This window comes from Amphibalanus amphitrite, unplaced genomic scaffold, assembly GCF_019059575.1.
Source record: "Amphibalanus amphitrite isolate SeventyFive unplaced genomic scaffold, NRLGWU_Aamphi_draft 001810F_arrow, whole genome shotgun sequence".
Classification (NCBI taxonomy): Eukaryota; Metazoa; Arthropoda; class Thecostraca; order Balanomorpha; family Balanidae; genus Amphibalanus; species Amphibalanus amphitrite.
Genome location: NW_024883303.1, coordinates 69,922 through 89,191, shown reverse-complemented (window position 1 = coordinate 89,191; position 19,270 = coordinate 69,922). Strand labels below are relative to the sequence as shown.

General features: G+C 50.8%; 1 protein-coding gene across 2 annotated transcripts; it reads right to left on the bottom strand.

Annotated features, from left to right (window-relative positions):
* Positions 1–597: 597 nt before the first annotated feature.
* Positions 598–19,191, bottom strand: LOC122375285 (mesocentin-like). Of its 2 annotated transcripts, XR_006255373.1 has the most exons (8): positions 19,002–19,116; positions 16,590–16,731; positions 14,617–16,346; positions 13,947–14,150; positions 12,699–12,896; positions 12,332–12,392; positions 1,185–1,756; positions 609–974 (listed from the first exon to the last, which is right to left on the bottom strand). XR_006255373.1 is itself a non-coding variant. In XM_043354581.1 (7 exons), the coding sequence occupies exons 2-7, from the start codon at positions 16,693–16,695 to the stop codon at positions 1,554–1,556; spliced, it is 2,502 nt and encodes an 833-aa protein (XP_043210516.1). In that variant the 5' UTR covers positions 16,696–16,731; positions 19,002–19,191; the 3' UTR covers positions 598–1,553. The 2 variants fall into 2 exon arrangements, 1 of the variants encoding a protein (XP_043210516.1); XM_043354581.1 differs by having other exon boundaries at positions 598–1,756; positions 19,002–19,191.
* Between the last annotated feature and the right edge of the window lie 79 nt (positions 19,192–19,270).

The window sequence follows — 19,270 nt, the reverse complement described above, 5'->3', positions numbered from 1 at the left end:
GGGATGGGCGCATGACTCCGCCACTCCACTCCCGAGACAATCATGGCAGCAGGAAGCTCGGACCGCGGCGCCGCGACGACGGTCCCAATTCAACAGAACGGCAAATGTCAGGGGAGGAACTCAGATACAAAACCCACAGGTGCTGACCATAACAATGAGAGAATCTTTATATTTTAAAATGACACTGGCAACTCCCATAAGTCATGCCTGGCATACTGGCGTATGCTGGTGTTGCATATTCCTCAATCGTTTTGTTTGGCGCCTTTGATTTCTCGGGCGTGAATCCTCAGCCCTCATCAGCAGTCCGCGCGCATTCCCCACACAGTGAGAACGCCAGTCGGTAGGTATTAGTCAAACAGTGATTACAGAAGCGAGCTAATTCTGCCGGCTCCGGCACACAACACGGTTCACTGTAATTGCCAATTACTGGGTGTGCGAACGACGAAACTAAGCCTCAGCAGAGGCGCATTTACCGAGCAGGATTTCGTTGATAGACGCGAGGCTTGATATTCAAACATGGCTTACGATTGGACAAAATGTCAGCTACTCAGTGCAACACAGAAGTGATGCATGACTGAAGAAATAAACACTCAATCATACGTCTGTTACTCATCAGTTATATATTGTCAGATTCGGTATGATGCAATATGGATGTATAACAATATGAACCAGCACACCGCCGTAACACTCGGTGCGACCGCACTGTATACACTAACACACACAGGGGCGCTGCCGAGTCCCCACGGGGTCCGCCCACTGCCGTCCCGTCCCCTCCACGCCCCGAGCCAGCCCAGCAGGCGACAGACCGCCAAACAATCGCCACTTGGCAAACACAGGACACCACTTAAAACGGCCGGCGGCCGACCGGAGCACGCCGAGCTACTAATGCATGGCACGGCACCCGAGCAGCCCGACAGGCCGACAGGGCGACCCCGACAGGCCGACAGGGCGACCCGACAGACCGACAGGGCGACCTGACAGGCCGACAGGGCGACCCGACAGGCCGACCCCGACAGACCGACAGGGCGACCCGACAGACCGACAGGGCGACAGGGCGACCCCGACAGGCCGACAGGGCGACCCGACAGACCGACAGGGCGACCCCGACAGACCGACACAGGGCGACCCCGAGCGGCCCCGACAGGCCGACCCTGACAGACCGGCCGACAGGGCGACAGGGCGACCCCGACAGGCCGACCGACAGCCCACAGGACGGAACGCAACCTCGACACCAGCGACCGAGGTGACTAGACAACAAATCATATATACGGGAACTATCCGAGGTGGAATACCACCGCGCGGCGCAAACAGGAGCTACCGATGACCACGGGGGCCGGCACGGAGCCACGCGTACCCGCCAACACAGGAATGTAGCCGAATAGGGGGATATGTATGGCATAACATAAAACATGACTACGCCCGGCGGGCTGCCTTCCCATCCCACAGCACGCTACCCCCAGCCACCCCAGCATTCCCAAACCCAGCAAACAAACAACCACCCCACGATCACATATCACTCTGAGGGTAGACCGCACCCACTCACGGACTGCACATCACTCGTCTGCTCCCCGCACCGGGAACATGAGCACCTTGGCCTGCATGAAGTCGATGTCGGGGATGCGCGCCACCACCTGGCTGGCCGCCTCGGAGAGCGGCCTCTCAGCCGTCTGAGCCATCAGTCGGCTGAGCACGGAGTCGGCGGCGGCGGAGCGGGGCGTCGGCGGCTCCTCAGCCGAGAGCAGCTCACGCTCCAGACCTGTGAGGTGATACACGACATGGTCACGGTCACAGTAAGATCACGGTCACGGTCACGGGGGTAGCTAGAGGGTGGCCGGGCAGGTCACCGCGGGGCGGCGTGAGAAGGGCGTGGGATACAAATGAGATGAGGATGGAGATTGCAAGATGATAGAAAAAGAACAAAAGAAAAAGAGAGAGCGAGAGAGAGAGAGAGAGAGAGAGAGAGAGAGAGAGAGAGAGAGAGAGAGAGAGAGAGAGAGAGAGAGAGAGAGAGAGAGAGAGAGAGAGAAAGGAGGGAGAGCATGCGAGGACCACCCATCGCCGTCAGACGGGCGGTGGGTGGTTTACAGCGGATAAACACTGCGGTAGCTTGAAGACAGGATAATCTTACTCTTTTAGCTCCTCAACAGTGGAAAAATGTTTGAAGTTTGCAGACGGTTTACAAAAACATTTACATTTCGGTACTGCGGTGTGTTACATCTCGCACAATATTTGTTCGTACTTCAGCTTTCTAATAAGGAATTCGGGCATGCGGATACCAACGCAGTCGGCTGACTTGCAAGCACGAGAGAGCTCGCCAGGGGGAGGGGAGGGCATACAAGAAACGGGGTCGCATGTTTAAACATATGCCGTTAAACATAATAGACGGAGGTCGGAGGATTATGCAGGTAGACAAAAATAGAAATATTTTCACCGTGAGTTAGCCTAATATCTAAACTACAAGTGAAAAATGGCAAGGATTTGAGGTAATGACATTTTATTTTCAGGAATGCACAAAACGTGATTGCAAGCTTACTATATCTAAGTCACTACATACTCGATCAGTGGGTATTAGACAGCTGTGTAGGTTAGGTATCGTAGACCCATCGACTATCGAGTTTTGCTATGAGCCGATTGCCCCATTCAGTCTCCATTCAATAAAGGCGATCAGATAAACCGTTCATAACGCCGGCGCTATAATCATAATGACGTCGTTATCGTAAGACATAAGCGTGCTTACTTTATTAACCCGGCGGCCGCTGGGCCTCCGCGCCACCCGCCGGCCGCTGGGGGGGGGGCATATAGTTGCCCCCCCCCCTTTACTTCTGCGACGATATCGTCGCAACGCGAAGAGATAGAGAAGCGAAACTTTGCACACATCTTCCTGAATACCTAGCCGAGGTTGTGTCCAAATTTGGTGTTGATCCCATTTGAAATGACGTCACAGTGACGTCATAAGTGAAATTATAGATTTGCGACTCTCATATTTCTCACGATACATCAGATATACGGGACCGAATATAAAGGACCGATTATTGGTCAGAAACTAGATGGAAGTGTAGTTAGATGTTTTAGGATGACAGCACGTGCTGTCTAGTTCATTTACAGTTGAGTTTCATGCTCAGCGTCATCAGAAACGGTCCATATCGGAAAACGGCAAAACTTAATGACGTCACTGTGACGTCATCTTAGGTGCTACAACCACCAAACTTTCCTCAAACATTGCCTAGGTATTCATTTGAAGCTATGCCAAGTTTCACGTTCGTAGCTCATCAGGTTTCGGAGATATGTCACAAAACGTAAAGGGGGGCAACTTTATGCCCCCCCCCCCCCCCCCAGCGGCTCGTGGGTTAACTTTCGCAATATGAAGCCGATTTAAATAGACTGGTTTGCTGCATGATAAAGGCGATCCTATGACCCATCAAAAGGCATCCAATAACAATCAAATGACGCGTCCAACCATAAACTCGAAGCTGACGAATGCGCACGCAGCTACTCAAACGGTTCGGATAATTCCAAACGGTCAATTGTGAGGAGAATAAAACGCGACAGTACCGTAAACCGGGGTGAGTTGATATGGATTTTGAGGTTATTCTAGATTTCGTTAAAAGCGACATTCATTTACGGAATTCTTTTTGTGCCAGTTTCATGGCACATGCCTTGGGGAGGCAATCAGCAAAAATGAATAAAAAATGTATATATTAAGCCCCTTTTTTAAAACGCCAAAGTTCATATCAACTCACCACCCCACAGGGGGTGAGTTGATATGATTTTGGATTTTTCAAAATTTCTCGGCTAAAGAAGCTCAGAGGTGAGTTGATAAAATGCCAGTGTTTAAAAAAAGGATGAGAGAACACATCCTGAAAGAAACCATTAGAAAAATGCTAGTAGTTTGGCAGCAGACCTCACATTCATGAAAACGCAATCATGTCCAACACAGCGCGATCAAAATGGCTTGATTTTAGCAGCATCATTTTTTCGCTTTATGATACTTAGTTTTACTTAGAACATTCTGAACTTGGCTAGTCACGTGTCCTCAAGCCAACGGTATCAAAACAGGCAATATATTTTGGAATTACAAGTGTATTTTCTTGTAATTAAAACACATTGTCAGTTGCGGGTCAAGGTTGATATGCCTCTGACAGAAATAATGGATTGAAATGAAAGAATACATATACTTCTGAGCTTTTGTTCACTGGTAGTCAACAAAATATTAATGAAGTGAAGTGAAGCGAATCTAATTCGGACTGTATTCTAAGCGACATAAAACAGAATTCGGCATCAAAAGCCAAAATTAACCCTCGCACTTATAGGCGGGCGAACGGACCACCTCGGCTTTTCGCACATAACTCGCGCAAAAAGCGGCCGATCACGACGAAACTTTCAGTACCTCTCGAGTTTATCAATTTTACACATGTTCTAAAGATTTCATGACTCTGACTCAAATGGTTTTTGACTTGTGACCTGATTCTCGAGACCATGCTTGGCCGGAATCGCGATTTGGCGTAGTCGGCTCACATTATCCGCGCATTTCCAGTCTTTTTGTGATTGTAACGTCCAAACATGTAAATGATGTTGGTCCCACGCAGTATTTTGGGTGTCAACTGTCAAGGTCACCTGAAGGTCAGGTCAGGTCATTGACCTTTGGTGACCTCGGTTCACTTTTTGGAGTTTTACATGTTTCTAGGGTAGTTTTTTTCGGGCCGATTTCGAATTTAACATGCATTTGATCATTTATGAAGTAGTTTTAGTGCCTTCATAACATGTTACGACACCGTCAGTGGTAGCTGACACTTGACACTCCCTATGGATAGCCGGCAGGACACCTACTGGTTGACCTGACCTGACCTGACCTGGCCTAAATGTACGAAGACATCTGTGAGCAAAACTAACATGACATTCGCGATCAGCAACAGCCAAAAAAATAATAAACTCGCTTTACGAACTTCAAATAACCCCCTATTTTCCCGACTTCTGGGTAATTGACCTGGCCTGGAAGGTTAACCAATGACCAAGTTGGTTATCATCGGCTTCCTCGCGTCTCGGGCAACACGCTCATTTTTTCCGCGAAGCTCTAGCTCCACCAGGGGCCAAACGACGATGGGATTCCAACGGACCCCCCCCCCCCATACGTTAAACGCTGGCAAAACACGAATACGGGCGAGGGCTAAACACCAGTCAATTTCTTTATATTGTTTGTTCCATTTCATTTTGCCTCTCATTCTCGGTTGGCAACTGCCAAGCAGGAAAACTAATCAGTTTCACGAGATCAGAATTCCCGCGCTGTTAGCCATACAGAAATGACAGTTCTGTCATTTTCGAAACTACGAATAAATATAACAGTTTTTTTAATCTGTATGTAATATAGGTGTTCTATAGTGTTCCTTTGTAGCTTGTAGGGAGCCATCTTGAGACTTGACAGGGAGCTGTGCTGTGCCTTTTTTCATGTTAGGTATGTCCACAGAAAAAAAACTTTGGGGTTACTGATGTTAGTTGTCGGACCTTCGTCCCCGTCTTGAGTTGAGATTCAGTTTCATAACGTTTCGGCCAGTTACTCTCCGGCCGTCGTCACTCGTCAGGTGTTCTTTGACCCTCAAGGACCTGGATGTTGGTGGCGTTGCGCCGTACGCGTCAAACAGTTCGAAAGCTCCTGTAGTCAGCGGGAATCGAACTCGGGTTTCCCCGGTGATGGTCCACGGTTGTAACCACTCCACTATCGAGGCAGGCTTGACTACGGCCGGAGAAGCTACTGGCTGAAACGTTGTGAAACTAACATCTCAACTCAAGACGGGGACGAAAGTCCGACAACTAACATCAGTGATACTAACAGGCCTCGTCTCAAGCATTCAGAAAAAAAAACTAAAGCTTTTGGGGTTGATGGAATGATGTGGGGAAAGAAAAGGAGAAGAGTTGGTCTAATTGACTTTGTCTTACCTGCAGACCCATATTTCATGCTAATTTGCATGCCTACCAGCCTGGTATCAGCTTTTATCATGCATATCAACTCACCACCTGATGGCATATCAACTCACCACCTGTCACTTTTCTTAAAATTATAAAAAAGCGTTGTTATAGGTGAAACCCAAAACTACCTGGGATCAACAGTAAATTGATGGTAGTTTCTTTCCCAGTGCATGTTGTTTCATGAATATCCACCGTCTTTGCTGTAGGGTGGGGACTTTTCCTTAGTTTCAAAATCAGAAGAAAAAAAGGACTTTGAAAAAAGTAATGTGTTAAGAAGGCACTGCACCACATGCATGCCTTTCTCAGCTATATGCATCACTTATTGGTTGCTTCACTTCACAGAAAAATAAAACTAAAAATTGGTTTACAAATGGATGAGCAGCACACATTTTAACATTTTTCGAGCAATTTATATCAACTCACCACCCCATATCAACTCACCCCGGTTTACGGTACCTACACCAAAGACAAACGTTTATAGGTAATAGGTACAAACAAGAATCTTACATAACATTCTTCAACTATGTAACAACAAACTTACATAGTTGTTTCAGGGTAGCTGTAAAACAAACTAAACATTGTTCAGTTCAGTTCAGTAGTGAACAATCACCAATCCCAGGGCATTGCTGGCATGGCGTCCATTACCTATTAGTTCAGCCAGATTTCTTTTGTCGTCACAGAGGGCTAACATTCGAAAGGCAATCATTTTACGTTCGATGCGTAAAAACGAAGGCACAACTGCTTTGCAGCGGACAATGGCAGGCTCAATGTCACTGACAGCGCGGTGGCAGACACCGCGCTGCAGACACCGCAGACCATCAGCCAGAGTAACACACCCGCTCGCCGTCCGCCCAGACCGCCGGCCGGTGTGTCTGCCGGCCTGGGGGTGGTGGCGGGTGACCGACCCGGGGCGACGGTCTGTGTTTGGGGCGGGTCACAGCCCAAATATTTCCCGACGAGCGACTAACGACAGCCGCGCGACGTGCCACGACTCTAAACGGCCAGCACCGCGCTGACCCCCTCCGGGTCCACCGCAGCGGACAGACAGAACAAAACCGGGGACAGAAGGGAACATAACCCGCGACAAACGGGAACAAATGCGGCGATAGATGGAAAAAAAAACTAAGAACTGTCGAGCACAGGGCTAGGAACAGGGAGAAGGAGAGAGCTGGGGAGCAAGGTAGACGGGAACAGTGCGAGGGACAGGCGGGATAATGACGGGCCAGACCATGGGACACCGGCACCAAGCGGGACAAGCCGCGCAAATATCCCAGTGTCGCAGCTCTGTCACCACTAGTCATGGTAATCGAGAGCCTCGCAAACACCAGTACACAAAGTAACTGACATTTCAAGCACACCGTCTGTCACAGCAGAGGAGCTCAGAGTTTCACCGAGGACGGTGAGCTGACGACGGACCGTCCGTCCGCTCCACCCCTCACGGTTCCGGACGTGACCCCATCGCGACGGTCGGCAGTACCGCCCCGGGCGGTGTCACCGGTAACTAACTGCGCGGCGCCGCCACATCGCCGCCGGCGATTCGCCGGCGACCGACACCGGTGGCGGTGATGGGGTATGCTATGCCCGGGCCTCGACCAGTGGCAGCTCCAGGCAGCGTAAGAAGTGTGATTGTGAATTGTCTTCAAATTGTACGTGAATTGTGAATTGTAAATACTAAAAATTGGGGGAGGGGAGGGGAAATAGATTACAATATATGGTCCATCAGTTCAGTCAGTTTTTTTTCCTAAACCGTAGATAAAAATTGCACAACTTTGAGCTTGTCACAATTAAAAAAAACATGCTATCATGAAATAAACTTTCCATGGCCTCTGAAATTTCAATCTTTTTTCATAGGGCCTAGAAATGTCCCATGCATTTAGTAAAAAGTCACCAACGGCTGACCATTCGGGGCGGCACCGAGTCGGCGATAATATTAGCAGCGGGAAAAGTTCGCCGCCGAGATAACTACTTTTATCGACCTCGAGTGCGCAATAGGCGATGATGGCACCGTTTACTAACCCACTCGAGGTCAGTGGGTTCAATGCGGCTGCCGCGGGACGGCGCAGCAATTGGGCAATTTCACGATGGATGAGTTGAACGAGAGGAGCGCGCAACTCCATAAATTACTTAGCTCAGGTCACCTGGAATTTTGACGTGGTTTACAACACAGGACTTTCGTCTAAGCACATGAATATTCGCCCCGAATATCCCCTCCTTTAATGTTTGCTTGTTGTCACCAAAGCCCTATAATTAGACCGCAGAGGTGTGTCGATTTCACTCCGGGTCCATTTCATTGACCTTCAGACGTCCGTGTTGGGTCGGGCCCCGGTCCCGCGTCCCCGGGGTGTCGGAATACGGTGCACCGATGCGCGCCCATTGAATATGCAGCCACTCCCATCAGCGACCGACGCCCGGGTCGGCGCAGGGGGGGGGGGGCAGCGGGGACAGCTGCCACGGTCACCGAGCCGCCGCCGTGAGAAATACAACAGCCGGCGGGCCGCATAAACGCACCGATACTGCAGCGCAGCGGCTAAATGCTAAATACTAAATGAATGAGGTAAATGTCCAAAAAAGTGAGTAGCAATCAAATATGACAGCAATCCAGCTCAACATTCAGATACTTCGTAAGTGAGCAACCAATTCTATGTAGTTGTCGCCCGGTCGCCTGTTCATTTATTCGGTTCGCGATAGTTTGCTGACAGCTCTGACGGCAGCCAATTGGCTAATTCATGCCCATGAGGCTCCGTCAGCCGGACTGGCATTTGGTGGCAGTGACAGCGGTGACAGTGACGGTGACAGTGCCAGTGCCAGTGCCAGTGCCAGTGCCAGTGTCAGTGACAGTGAGGAGGGGCGCCCTCCAGCTTTGACAGGGGTCGCCCGCCCGGCCCCAGCTGACAGGGGTCACCCGCCCGGCCCAAGCTGACAGGGGTCGCACGTCCTGCCCGACGACACATCAAATTAGGACCGGCCGGGTGGCGACCGCGAAACGTGCTGACGGCACGACATAGAGCTACATGCAACTGAGGGCGCCGCCGTGCATGCACCGGCCACATGAATTACGGATACGGTGCTCCGTCCGTACGGCCGACAGACACTCGCACGAAAAACATCCGGGGTCGGCGGGCATGAATGGCGTGACGGCGGGTGCACGTCAGAATAGCTAGTGACATTTGAGCTAGTGACTTTTGAGCTAGTACAAAACAGCTAGTGCTTCAAAACAGCTAGTGAAAAAACAGCTAGCGTCAAAATAGCTAGTGAAGCAAAATAGCTAGTGCATAAAAACAGCTAGTGACAAAACAGCTAGCGTTAAAGCAGCTAGTGAAGCAAAAGAGCTAGTGCCTCAAAACAGCTAGTGACGAAAAAGCTATCGCCAAAATTGCTATTTCGTTGGACCTCTGTTCCCTTCCCATTCACTTCGCTTCGAAAATGCAAGATATCTATTACTGTAAATGTTTTTCCCGCGATATGCCATCTCAAACATTCAAAGTGATGTTGAAACCTACTCCCCGAATGAATTCTTGTTTTGCTAATAATGCCTTCCCTGTAGGGTCTAAGAAGAGGGTCTAACTAATCTGGCATTAATGTCTCTGTGTGGAACATCCTGGCCACTTGATTTGGATGACGGTGAAAAATCTCAATAATGATAGTTGTGATGAGTCAAACATGCCTTGAATTCCCCGGTGCCACGCTTCTAATTTGTTGCTTGTCCTAGGGATCCCGTCCAGCTCTGTCCTTCTAACATTCCAAATAATTGTGTCAAACAACGGTGCTCTTCTGTTCCTTCTACCGGTCGGGACTCGTCGTCGGGAAAGAATCTAAGGACTCATCGGGAAAGAATCTATAATAGCTGCTCGTACTTAGTACAAATCCGCTACTTTGCTTCATTAGTTATTTCGAAGCTAGCGATTTTGTCAGTAGCTATAATGAAGCACTAGCTATATTTTGCTCTACTAGCTATATTGACGCTAGCTGTTTTGTCACTAGCTGATTTGATGCACTAGCTATTTTGCATTACTAGCTATTTTGGCGCTAGCTGTTTTGTCACTAGCTGTTTTGAAGCACTAGCTCTTTTGTACTAGCTCAAAAGTCACTAGCTCAATAGTCACTAGCTGTTTTGACGTGGACCCGTGACGGCATGCCTAATAAGCATTCAAGATGCAAATTAACGGAAGACGGTAACCAAAATAGCCAAGTTAAACATCACAAATGTTTGTGATAAAGCATTCACAAAGCAAACAGAGCACAGCCCAAGAAGATAGACATCACTGAAAACACCAGTCTGACGTTAAGCAGTTCGCATTCCCTGTTAACTCCAAACTGTACGGCTTTTTGAACCGCAGTCAAGTAAATATTCATCGCCGGAATGGGCGAATCGATTCCATATTCAGGGACAGACAGGCGACCAAACAAAACCAGCCCAGTGGAAACAGTGCAGCAAGATGCCAACAAACGATGGACACCGTATCCGCTGATTCGGTGTCAGGCTTGTCACATGCAACGGAAACAAACATGAACGAAACATAGAATCACGTGGAGCGATGGAAGTTGCAGCAGCAGCACTGGCATTCCAGGCAGGCATGATAAAAAATGACTGAACATTACCATCCATGCCAACCGTCGTCAATCCAACATAAGGGAACGAAAGAAAATGCATCAAAATAATACAGAAACGAAAGCTGCCGTCATCCAAAGACAGAACAGACGTCACCAACTGAAAAAATGTAACATCAAAACATCCCCAAAGAACGAAATACGACAGGAAGCAGACGGAGCACCGCCGGTCTCCGGTACAGGGGCGGCTCCACGCGGTCTCTCAGCCTCGGAGCAGCCGCACGAACACAGACGGGAGACGGACAGACCCACCGGGCGCACTTACACGATAGAAACGAGTCAGAGGCGGCCACCGGACGCGTGTCCGTGTCAAACATGTCCAGACCGAGCAGGCCGTACCCCTCTGGACCTGTAGCCGTTAGTAGCGGGGGGAGGGGTCAGCAAAGGTGGGGTTAGTAGTGGGCAGATGGAGGCCGGGGGGTCAGCAAAGGTGGGGTTAGTAGTGGGCAGGGGAGGGGGGAGGGGGGGGGGTTAAGCACCGGCCACCGATGGTGTTAGTAAGGGGACGGAAGCGACAGAGCATGAGCGACGAGAGATGGGCGATGAGCACATTTCATCTTTCATGGAATAATGTCGACAGTAACAGTATTCCTTTATCCGTTCGGAGGACGGAATCGGGCATGGATATGACGCAAAAGAGAAGCTATAACCTGCCATGAACGGAATGGTCTCGGCCAGCGATGAAATCTCGAGGGACCGCGGGGTCAGAGGAATAACACTTCAACGATAAAGGCCGTGCTTCAGGACCTCTCCGGTACGGAATGATTGTAATCGGTAGAGGTGAGACAGGAAACAGTCTCATGGCTGGCAATATGGCATTGGTTGTCCGCAGTCCCGGTTACAAGCATGTCGGTCAAATAATCCTCAGTGGAAATCGATAAGCGATTAGTTGAAGCCAAACAGAGCTGGAAGCTCGTTAAGTTCAGATACACATAGTTAGCAGCCCATTCACCGCAGCGGCAGCCCACATTGCAAACAAGCCTTACCTGGAAAATTCCGCCGCAACCATCACCAGAAACCTCTTGCACCAAAATAACCAGCCAGATAGTATTGGCTTATTCCTAGCGCCTACGCAGTAAACTTACCAACGGCGGTGAACAATTTTACATCCACTTCCTATCTCAAAGCTACAGTTGTCAGGTACATTTCTAAGCAGATGTCATGGTAAAGTTTTTCTAGAGTGTATTCAGCGCAAACAAAACGGAGAACTGCAATCTACCTAAGCATGCATTTCGATGCAAGAGGCCTCTGTTTGGTAATTGGAATGGCTAAATGCAGGATAACAATCGAACCTATTTGAAAATATCTCAATGAGCGGCTTATGCTTCTTTGAAGGTGCCCGGAAAGATAAATGACGCGAAAAGATCCATCCAAACGAAAATCTCGCCACGTGGCTCGAGACAATGTGGCTCAACCATCAATAAATGCTCGAAGTCGACCCCGGGATAATCCTAGACACTATTAAATTTCCCAATCATCCCAGGTAGGACCACCGCCACTGAGGGATCACGGACTGCTGCGCTAACACACTTAACACGGTGACACGCTGTCACCCATGACCTCTGTCCCCGTGTCATCAGTACCCCATCGGTAGTCACGGCGCACGACACGCTGACACGACAGGGGAACGCCCCGTTACCGACACAGCCGGGCGGGCCGCATTAGCTAACACCCCTGGCCTGCCCGTGACCTACCCGACACGACCCGCGTCTGCATTGGCCGCTGGCCCGACAGGGTAGGGGAAGGGAGGGATAGCACGTACCTGTCGAGTCCAGCGGGTTCTTCAGGCCGGCGCTGTTCCAGTCAAACGCAGCCGGTGGAACCTGATGGAAGGAAACCGGGGATATCTCAGACCACCGCCTCCTGTTGTTGGCTGGGAGTTATGGCCGTGGCGAATAAAGGGTAATTCAATCCGGAAAGATCATAAAGGGTCATTCAATCAAATCGATTCAGGAAAGCACATTTCGAAAAATGCCAGCATATGATGTGAATAGATGTTTTAAGCAATACCTCTATATTACGGTGTTCAAACTACACCACTGGCTTTCCCAACAAAAAAGATCTAACGAGCGTATAACACGACGGGCTATCAGAAAATACACAAATATCATTTAGTAAGGCCGCTGTACCTCGCTGCCGGCCGGCGGTGACGGCTGCTGCTGCTGCACCGACTGCTGCTGCCGCTGCTGCTGGGGCGGTGGCTGGGAGGGCGGCGTCGGCGGCGCTGCCGGCGTCGGCTCCAGCACCGCCCTCACCGGCTGCAGGATCGAATCGGACCCTAGCGGCTGGCCGAACCGGCTCGGCCGGCCGCCCCAGCCGCCGAAATTCTGCAAAACGCCGGGACACACACGATTAAAAACAGGCTAGAAACCACAGCAAGCAGACCATACGAATCATGCCTACACAAAAATCCCTCCCGTGCAAAACTCGTACACAAACACCAGTAATCCTCCACGTTCAATCTTAGCTCCTCCAGTGCCATCCACACGTCTGCCCCTACCGCGCTGACCCCAGGCCACATCACGGTCCGGAATCCGGGCGGCGGCTCTCATCAAACCCCGCGAGTGACAAATGATGTGGCTGACGACACGGCCAATCTGACCCCACGGCGGAGACGCGACGCCCGCGCGGGGACGGCCAGGGACCACGGATACTGGGAGCACACGGCAGGGTCACGGCCGCTGGGGCGAGCCACTAACGGCGGAAGGCGAGATCGTAAGAAATGATGATCCAATGATGATAAAGTCCCGTTACTACGCACTGACTCTTGCACAAGCACGTGGATACACAATAGATGACAACGGAGTTACCGAGTTAACTACGACTTAAACCAGCAGACAATCCCAGCCCGCCATTCTATCATCGGCGCCCGGTAGTGGGACGGTTTCGCCGCTATCAGGCAGAGCGGCAGTTCTCTGTAAAGGGTGTCAGTGAGGTGGGAGGAGCGCAGTTTCACACCGTGAGCACGACTGGCTCACCGGAGAAAGCAGCGCGGCGCGGCACCACCCAATGAACGCACAATGAACTATCGATATACACGTAATGACGCGTAAGTACCATGAGAATCAACGTCTTGGTGACACCAGTCCATAACAGCCCATTGCACGACGACATAACTCAAGCAACCACCTATCATTTCAGAAAAATATCATGAGTGAGTGCCTTGAAAAAAGAGAAGTGGGTGCATCAAGTGATGAGTCGTCCTGTCGCATAATTTCTTATCACCAAACACGTTCGTATCCCGAGGTCCACAGTCATACTGGAATACGTTAACATATCCCCAATTTCATCCACCACCAATAAATGACATGCCTTTTGTCACCACAGCCTGGCTCGCCGCTTTCCTCGACAGACTGTCTCTGCCCACCCGCACTCACGATGATATTGCTGGCGTCCACTCTGAGCGCGTGCAGGAGTGCCGTGTAGCTGCGGCCGGCCGGCCAGCGGTACTGGAGAGCCGGTGTGGCGTCCGTCTCGCGCAGCTGGTACCACACGCCGCCGGCGTCCAGCGGGATGGAGGCCGGCTCGCGGTCCTCCTCACAGAGCGGGAACAGGCGCGCCAGCAGCGACGACACCACCGCCTGGCGGGGTCAGGGGGAACCAGTGAGACAGGCGGAACCAATGGCACAGCAGCGGAACGTTAGGGGCATACAGAACCTATTAGGGAATAGAGGGTTTTAGGTGGACTTGGGATTGATTTCCAGGACCCCGGTGAACATTCGGTTACGTCGGATGTTTTTTAGGCCAAAAAGGGGAAACTGACGTACACAACGGCTAAACAAGCGCTCGAGCGTGTCACCAGCCACAAAAATATGACACGCGAATTTTAAAGCGTGGAACGAGCATCTATATAAGCCTAACAATACTAGCTTTGTTCACAAATCCACACATTCAGTTGAAATAACCACCTATAAACAATAGAAAAGCAATAAAAAGTAGGTACCAAGCCTAAACAATAGCCGCATTGTTCAGATTCCCACAACACCATTGTAGCAATCACAAACAGCCTCTAAAAATTTCAGCACGTCTCCCCACCGATACACATACCTCGTCAGTGATCGGCGCCGGCTCTTGCGGCACGGGTGCCTGGAAGTCCTCAAAGTCGCCGAAATCGTCGTCACTGAGCGAGGCCGGGTCGGCCAGCTGACCCTCTGCCTCCAGCGGCGCCTCAGTGGACGGGGCGGCGAACACCGCGCCGAAATCAGCAAACCCTCCTCCGCCGTCCACCCCGTCCGGAGGCCAGCCGGCCCCGGAGCTCGCGGCCGGGCCCGAGAAATCGCCAAAGTCGTCAGTTGGTGCGGCGAAGTCGCCAAAGTCGTCAGCTGGCGCGGCGAAGTCGCCAAAGTCGTCAGTTGGTCCTGAGGCGTCACCGGACGGTGCGGCAAAATCGCCAAAATCGTCCGTAGGGGCGGATCGGTCCTCAGTTGGCGCAGTAAAATCGCTAAAATCGTCATCCGGCGCGGGGACATCAGATGGGGCGGTAAAGTCGCCTAAATTCTCAGCGGGCGCAGAAACATCACAAGTTTTAGCGGTAAAATCACCGAACTCATCAGAAGGGGCTGATGAGTCACCAGCCGGCGCAGTAAAATCGCCAAAATCATCAGCGGGAGCTGCAAAATCGCCAAAGTCATCCCCGGGCACACTCTCGTCGGTTGCTTTCTCTGGTTTTGTGCGCGTTTCGGCATTATCCGGCGATTTGGCACGTTTGGGCGAGCTGCCGAGGGAAGACGGTGCGCTCCCCGAATCACTCGAGGGCGCGGTCTCGGGGACCAGGCTGGCATCGTGTGGGTCCTCCGCGACTTCAGAGGAGCCGACTGCTTCTGCGGACTTCACGCCATCATCCGGAGAGGGGATACGGTCTGAGCTGCCTTCCATTGCCGTACTATCATTGATAGCATTACCTGGTCCATTTGAGACGGCAGAGCTACCGACATCTGCCGCGAGAGGTTTAACATTAGAGACGCGCGAGTCGATGTCCGTACTGAAGGTTTCCTCTCGGCCGTTACTGGAGTTTGATTTTAGAGATGGGGGAGTGTCCGCGGCACACTGACTGTCACTTCCGTGACCGGGCACGGAACTGTCCAGTGCCAGTGACTGATCGGTCACTGGATTCACCACTGTCACTGTATTCACCGCGGTCACTGGTTCACTCGCGGTCGCTGCACTGAAACCACCGAAATCACCGAAATCGTCACTATCGGAGTCGCCGCCCGCTGCCACTTTGGAAAGCTCGTCAGTTCCATTCTGAAACGTCACCGTCTGGGATGCCGTCCTGTCTCCTTCCCGGTGCAATTTCGCCTCGCTCGCAGATTCGTTATCCTCGATAACTGCCTTACTCTGACCGGGCTGCACACGCTCACTAGCCGCCACCGGTGGAGCAGGGCTCGCCTCTCCTCCCCGCTGAGGTCCGTTAGCCTCCTCACTGTCACTCTCACTGTCCGAGAAAATACTGCGCTCTTGTCTCACACCGGTCGCTCGTGACGCATCCACCGACACTGTCGCCGCGCGGACCTCAGACAGCGAGACTTCAGTACCGTTCACGTCTCTCTCTGACCCGGAGAACTGCTGGGGCGCCGCGGGAGGTGCCGGGACCGGCGCGGCGGGGTCTGCGCCCGCCGGGGCGCCGCTGAACTCTCCCCAGTCGTCCGAGGGCAGACGGTGCACGGCCGGCGGCGGCGGACTCGACCGTGCCGGGTCCGGGGAGTAGGTACGGCTGGAGACCGGCGCCGGCGGCTTGTGGTTCGGCGGCTGACACACCGGCAATTTCTGAGATAAACCTGGGGGAACAAAACAGGTTTTCGACACGAACAAATTTATAGAAATGGAGGCAACAGCTAAACAACATTGATAAACGAACAAATTATGCAGTTTGGATGTTCAGTAAGTTGATTGGATTTTATCAGCTTGGGCAAAACTATGGCCGTAAGTGGCTAGCGTTGGCTAGCGTTACAAAAGCGTTATCAATGTAAGCCAATGTGGTCACTCCTATAATCAAACACGCTCAATCCCGAGGAGCGTACCTGTGATATCGAACGAGGAGTCAGCGACGCCCAGCTCATCGCCGTCATCGCCCGACAGTTCATCGTCAGAGGGGGGCGGCGACGCCGACACCATGGGAGGGAACATCCTCACCACCGGCTCTTCAGAGGCGGAGGACGCACCCTGCGGAGACACATGGGCCGGTGACGTAATACACGCAAAACATCCAGAAACAACAAGGAACATGACTGCTTACGTTAAAAATTGCTGCACCAGCGCGCTGAATATAGTTCTGGTCACCCAGTGCACTCAAAGCCCGATATGAGATAAAGCAAGACAACGTGATGCTCTCACCGGTCAAAAGGTCTCGGATCGAGGGTAGCAAGCTGCTCTGATATCGGAGATAGGCTTTGAAGGGCAGCTAGTTTGGTGGCACTCGCTTCAGTAGCAGTGAAGTACCGCGGCCCGCGACTGAGCAGCTGAGTGCCACTGATAAACCCAACTACAGTTCAGTGATCTCGCTCGGATACACGATCGACAGAGACAAGAGCAACAGCGTATCAAGTATCAACCATACCACCGTGTATTGTTTATATGCTATAGACCTTGAGCATTTAATGGCAATTTGAGGAAATGACTAACCAGCTTTTGCAGGGAGATAAAACTTACAGGAAGAAGCTACCTCCCAAGTCGTCACAACACAACTTGTTAACTTTCTATATAAACTAAGCTCGGATGTTTGAATGAACAGATTCACAGAGCCGGATCCTACGCTAAGCCGAGCTTCTTGCGTAGACTCTGATCCCTACCATGTGATCGCACAATTCCGGGTAACAGGAGAATTTAGACACAAGTTTAACCTGTCCATCACAGACATGGGCTGTCCCATTCAACTGATTTCAACTGACTGCGGCTGCTCCCACCAGCCGCTGTCAGGAGTCTCAAATATTGAGAGCTGGAGCACCTCAAACCAGGGCTCTCACCCCCAGGAGTCCAATACTCCACAAACTGAGCTAAGGGGTAGGCTGGTAATGAATGCAGATTTTCATACAGGCCAAATGAGGTCTGATGTTTCAGTGAAGTGTCTTCACCAATACAAGTCAATCGAGGAAATAAAGCTATGTTTCAGGCCCAGCATTTAAACAACCTGTCTTGTGCTCATATCAATATATGACAATGATACAGCACCCCCTGAAATCATCACTTGCCATAAAATATGCAAGAAATGCCAGTGGCCACTAAAAGTCCTACTCCTAATTCATATGTTTATCCATCAACTTATTGAAACAAGAAATTCCAATTATGCACATTTATATATCCAACTACATGTATGTAGCTTGTTGTACAGTTTACACTTCACATGCCATCTTTTGTGCAAAGCAAGCTGCTCTGATATCGGAGATAGGCTGTTTAGTCGGCAACAACATACAACAACATATATAATCGGAGATAGGCTGTGACCGGCGGCAAGGGATGGTGGTACTCGGGCTTAAGGCGATCAAGTAGCGGTGAAGTCGTCACAACACACACAAGTTCTTGGTCTCTTGAACAAAAGCAGTTCTTGTCAGTTCTTGGACGCTTGGCCAATCAGAATAAGAAAAGTGCCGATTCTTTGAATTAATGACGTCATAAACCATTTTTTGGAGTTGCTCATTTGTCGATCGAGAAAGTTTGACGTCATATTACAGAGGGGTGTTCACGGGCATCGCACACTGCTGCGTGCGGTGTGTGCAGCAGGTGTGGGGGTAGGAGATGGGCAGGCGGTTCTAACGTCACGGCTGCGTGCGGTGGATGGTCCGCTGTGGCCAGTCCCGACCACTGACCAGCCACAGCGATAACTGTGTGCGGTGACAGAAGGCTGATGTAGGGACGCAGTGGGCGGAGCTTGGAGGCTGTGTGCGGTACGATCACACACAGGGCCTGTGAACAGCCCTCAGGACAGACTCATTGGCACTCAACATTGCCAGATTCATTTCTCACTTAGCTCTCCTACTGGCCTGCTGGCCAATCATTTATGGCTTATGCATACTGCAGTCTTTGTGCCTGTGTGCAGCCCTTCTCTTACTTCACTTAAGGATCTAGATTGATGAATGCATTCATAAGCAGAATCAAGCATTTAACTCTATTCAAGTTGGAATTTTCTATCAAAACACTATCATCATCTTCAGTCACTTCCAGTTCAGGGCCTTGTTTCATGGCCCAACACTGCAATGCGCTGTGCTGCGCTGCTGTATTGGTGGGGAGTTTGAAACAAATTAGGTTTGATGGTCAAGCATCGGCAGCATTGTGAGCATGAGTTTCCTTAAAATTCTATGGAAACCCAATACACCACTATAAGCGCTAAGCAGTATGCCATAGAAGTGCCATGAAACAGGGCCCAGATATTGCCAAAAGTGCACTTATTTCACAACATATTGTGGGGTCAAGCAAAAGTTAAAGCAATAAACACTCACCCTGTTTCAAGCAGCCAGGAAGACACTACTAGGCCCAGCGATTTTTCATGCGACTGAACCCAAATAACTGGATTTTTAGGCTAGAATCAGCTAGAATCTCATCCCAACCCCCACATTACTATCTCATTTTTCAATATAAAATGCCCAAAACCCACCTATCCCTCGCGCCAGTTTCGCCTTTTCATTTCCGATATGTTCTTCGGCTGTTCACAAACTTCTGCTGATCGGACGCTTGGCCAATCAGAATAAGAAAAGTGCCGATTCTTTGA

Coding starts and splice junctions, on each gene's coding strand:
- LOC122375285 (XM_043354581.1), bottom strand. CDS start 16,695: ATGTTCCCTCCCATGGTGTCGGCGTCGCCGCCCCCCTCTGACGATGAA. Junction 12,393..12,698: donor CACCGCCGGCCGGCAGCGAG/GTACAGCGGCCT, acceptor TCCTTCCATCAG/GTTCCACCGGCTGCGTTTGA. Junction 1,757..12,331: donor GAACCCGCTGGACTCGACAG/GTACGTGCTATC, acceptor ATCACCTCACAG/GTCTGGAGCGTGAGCTGCTC.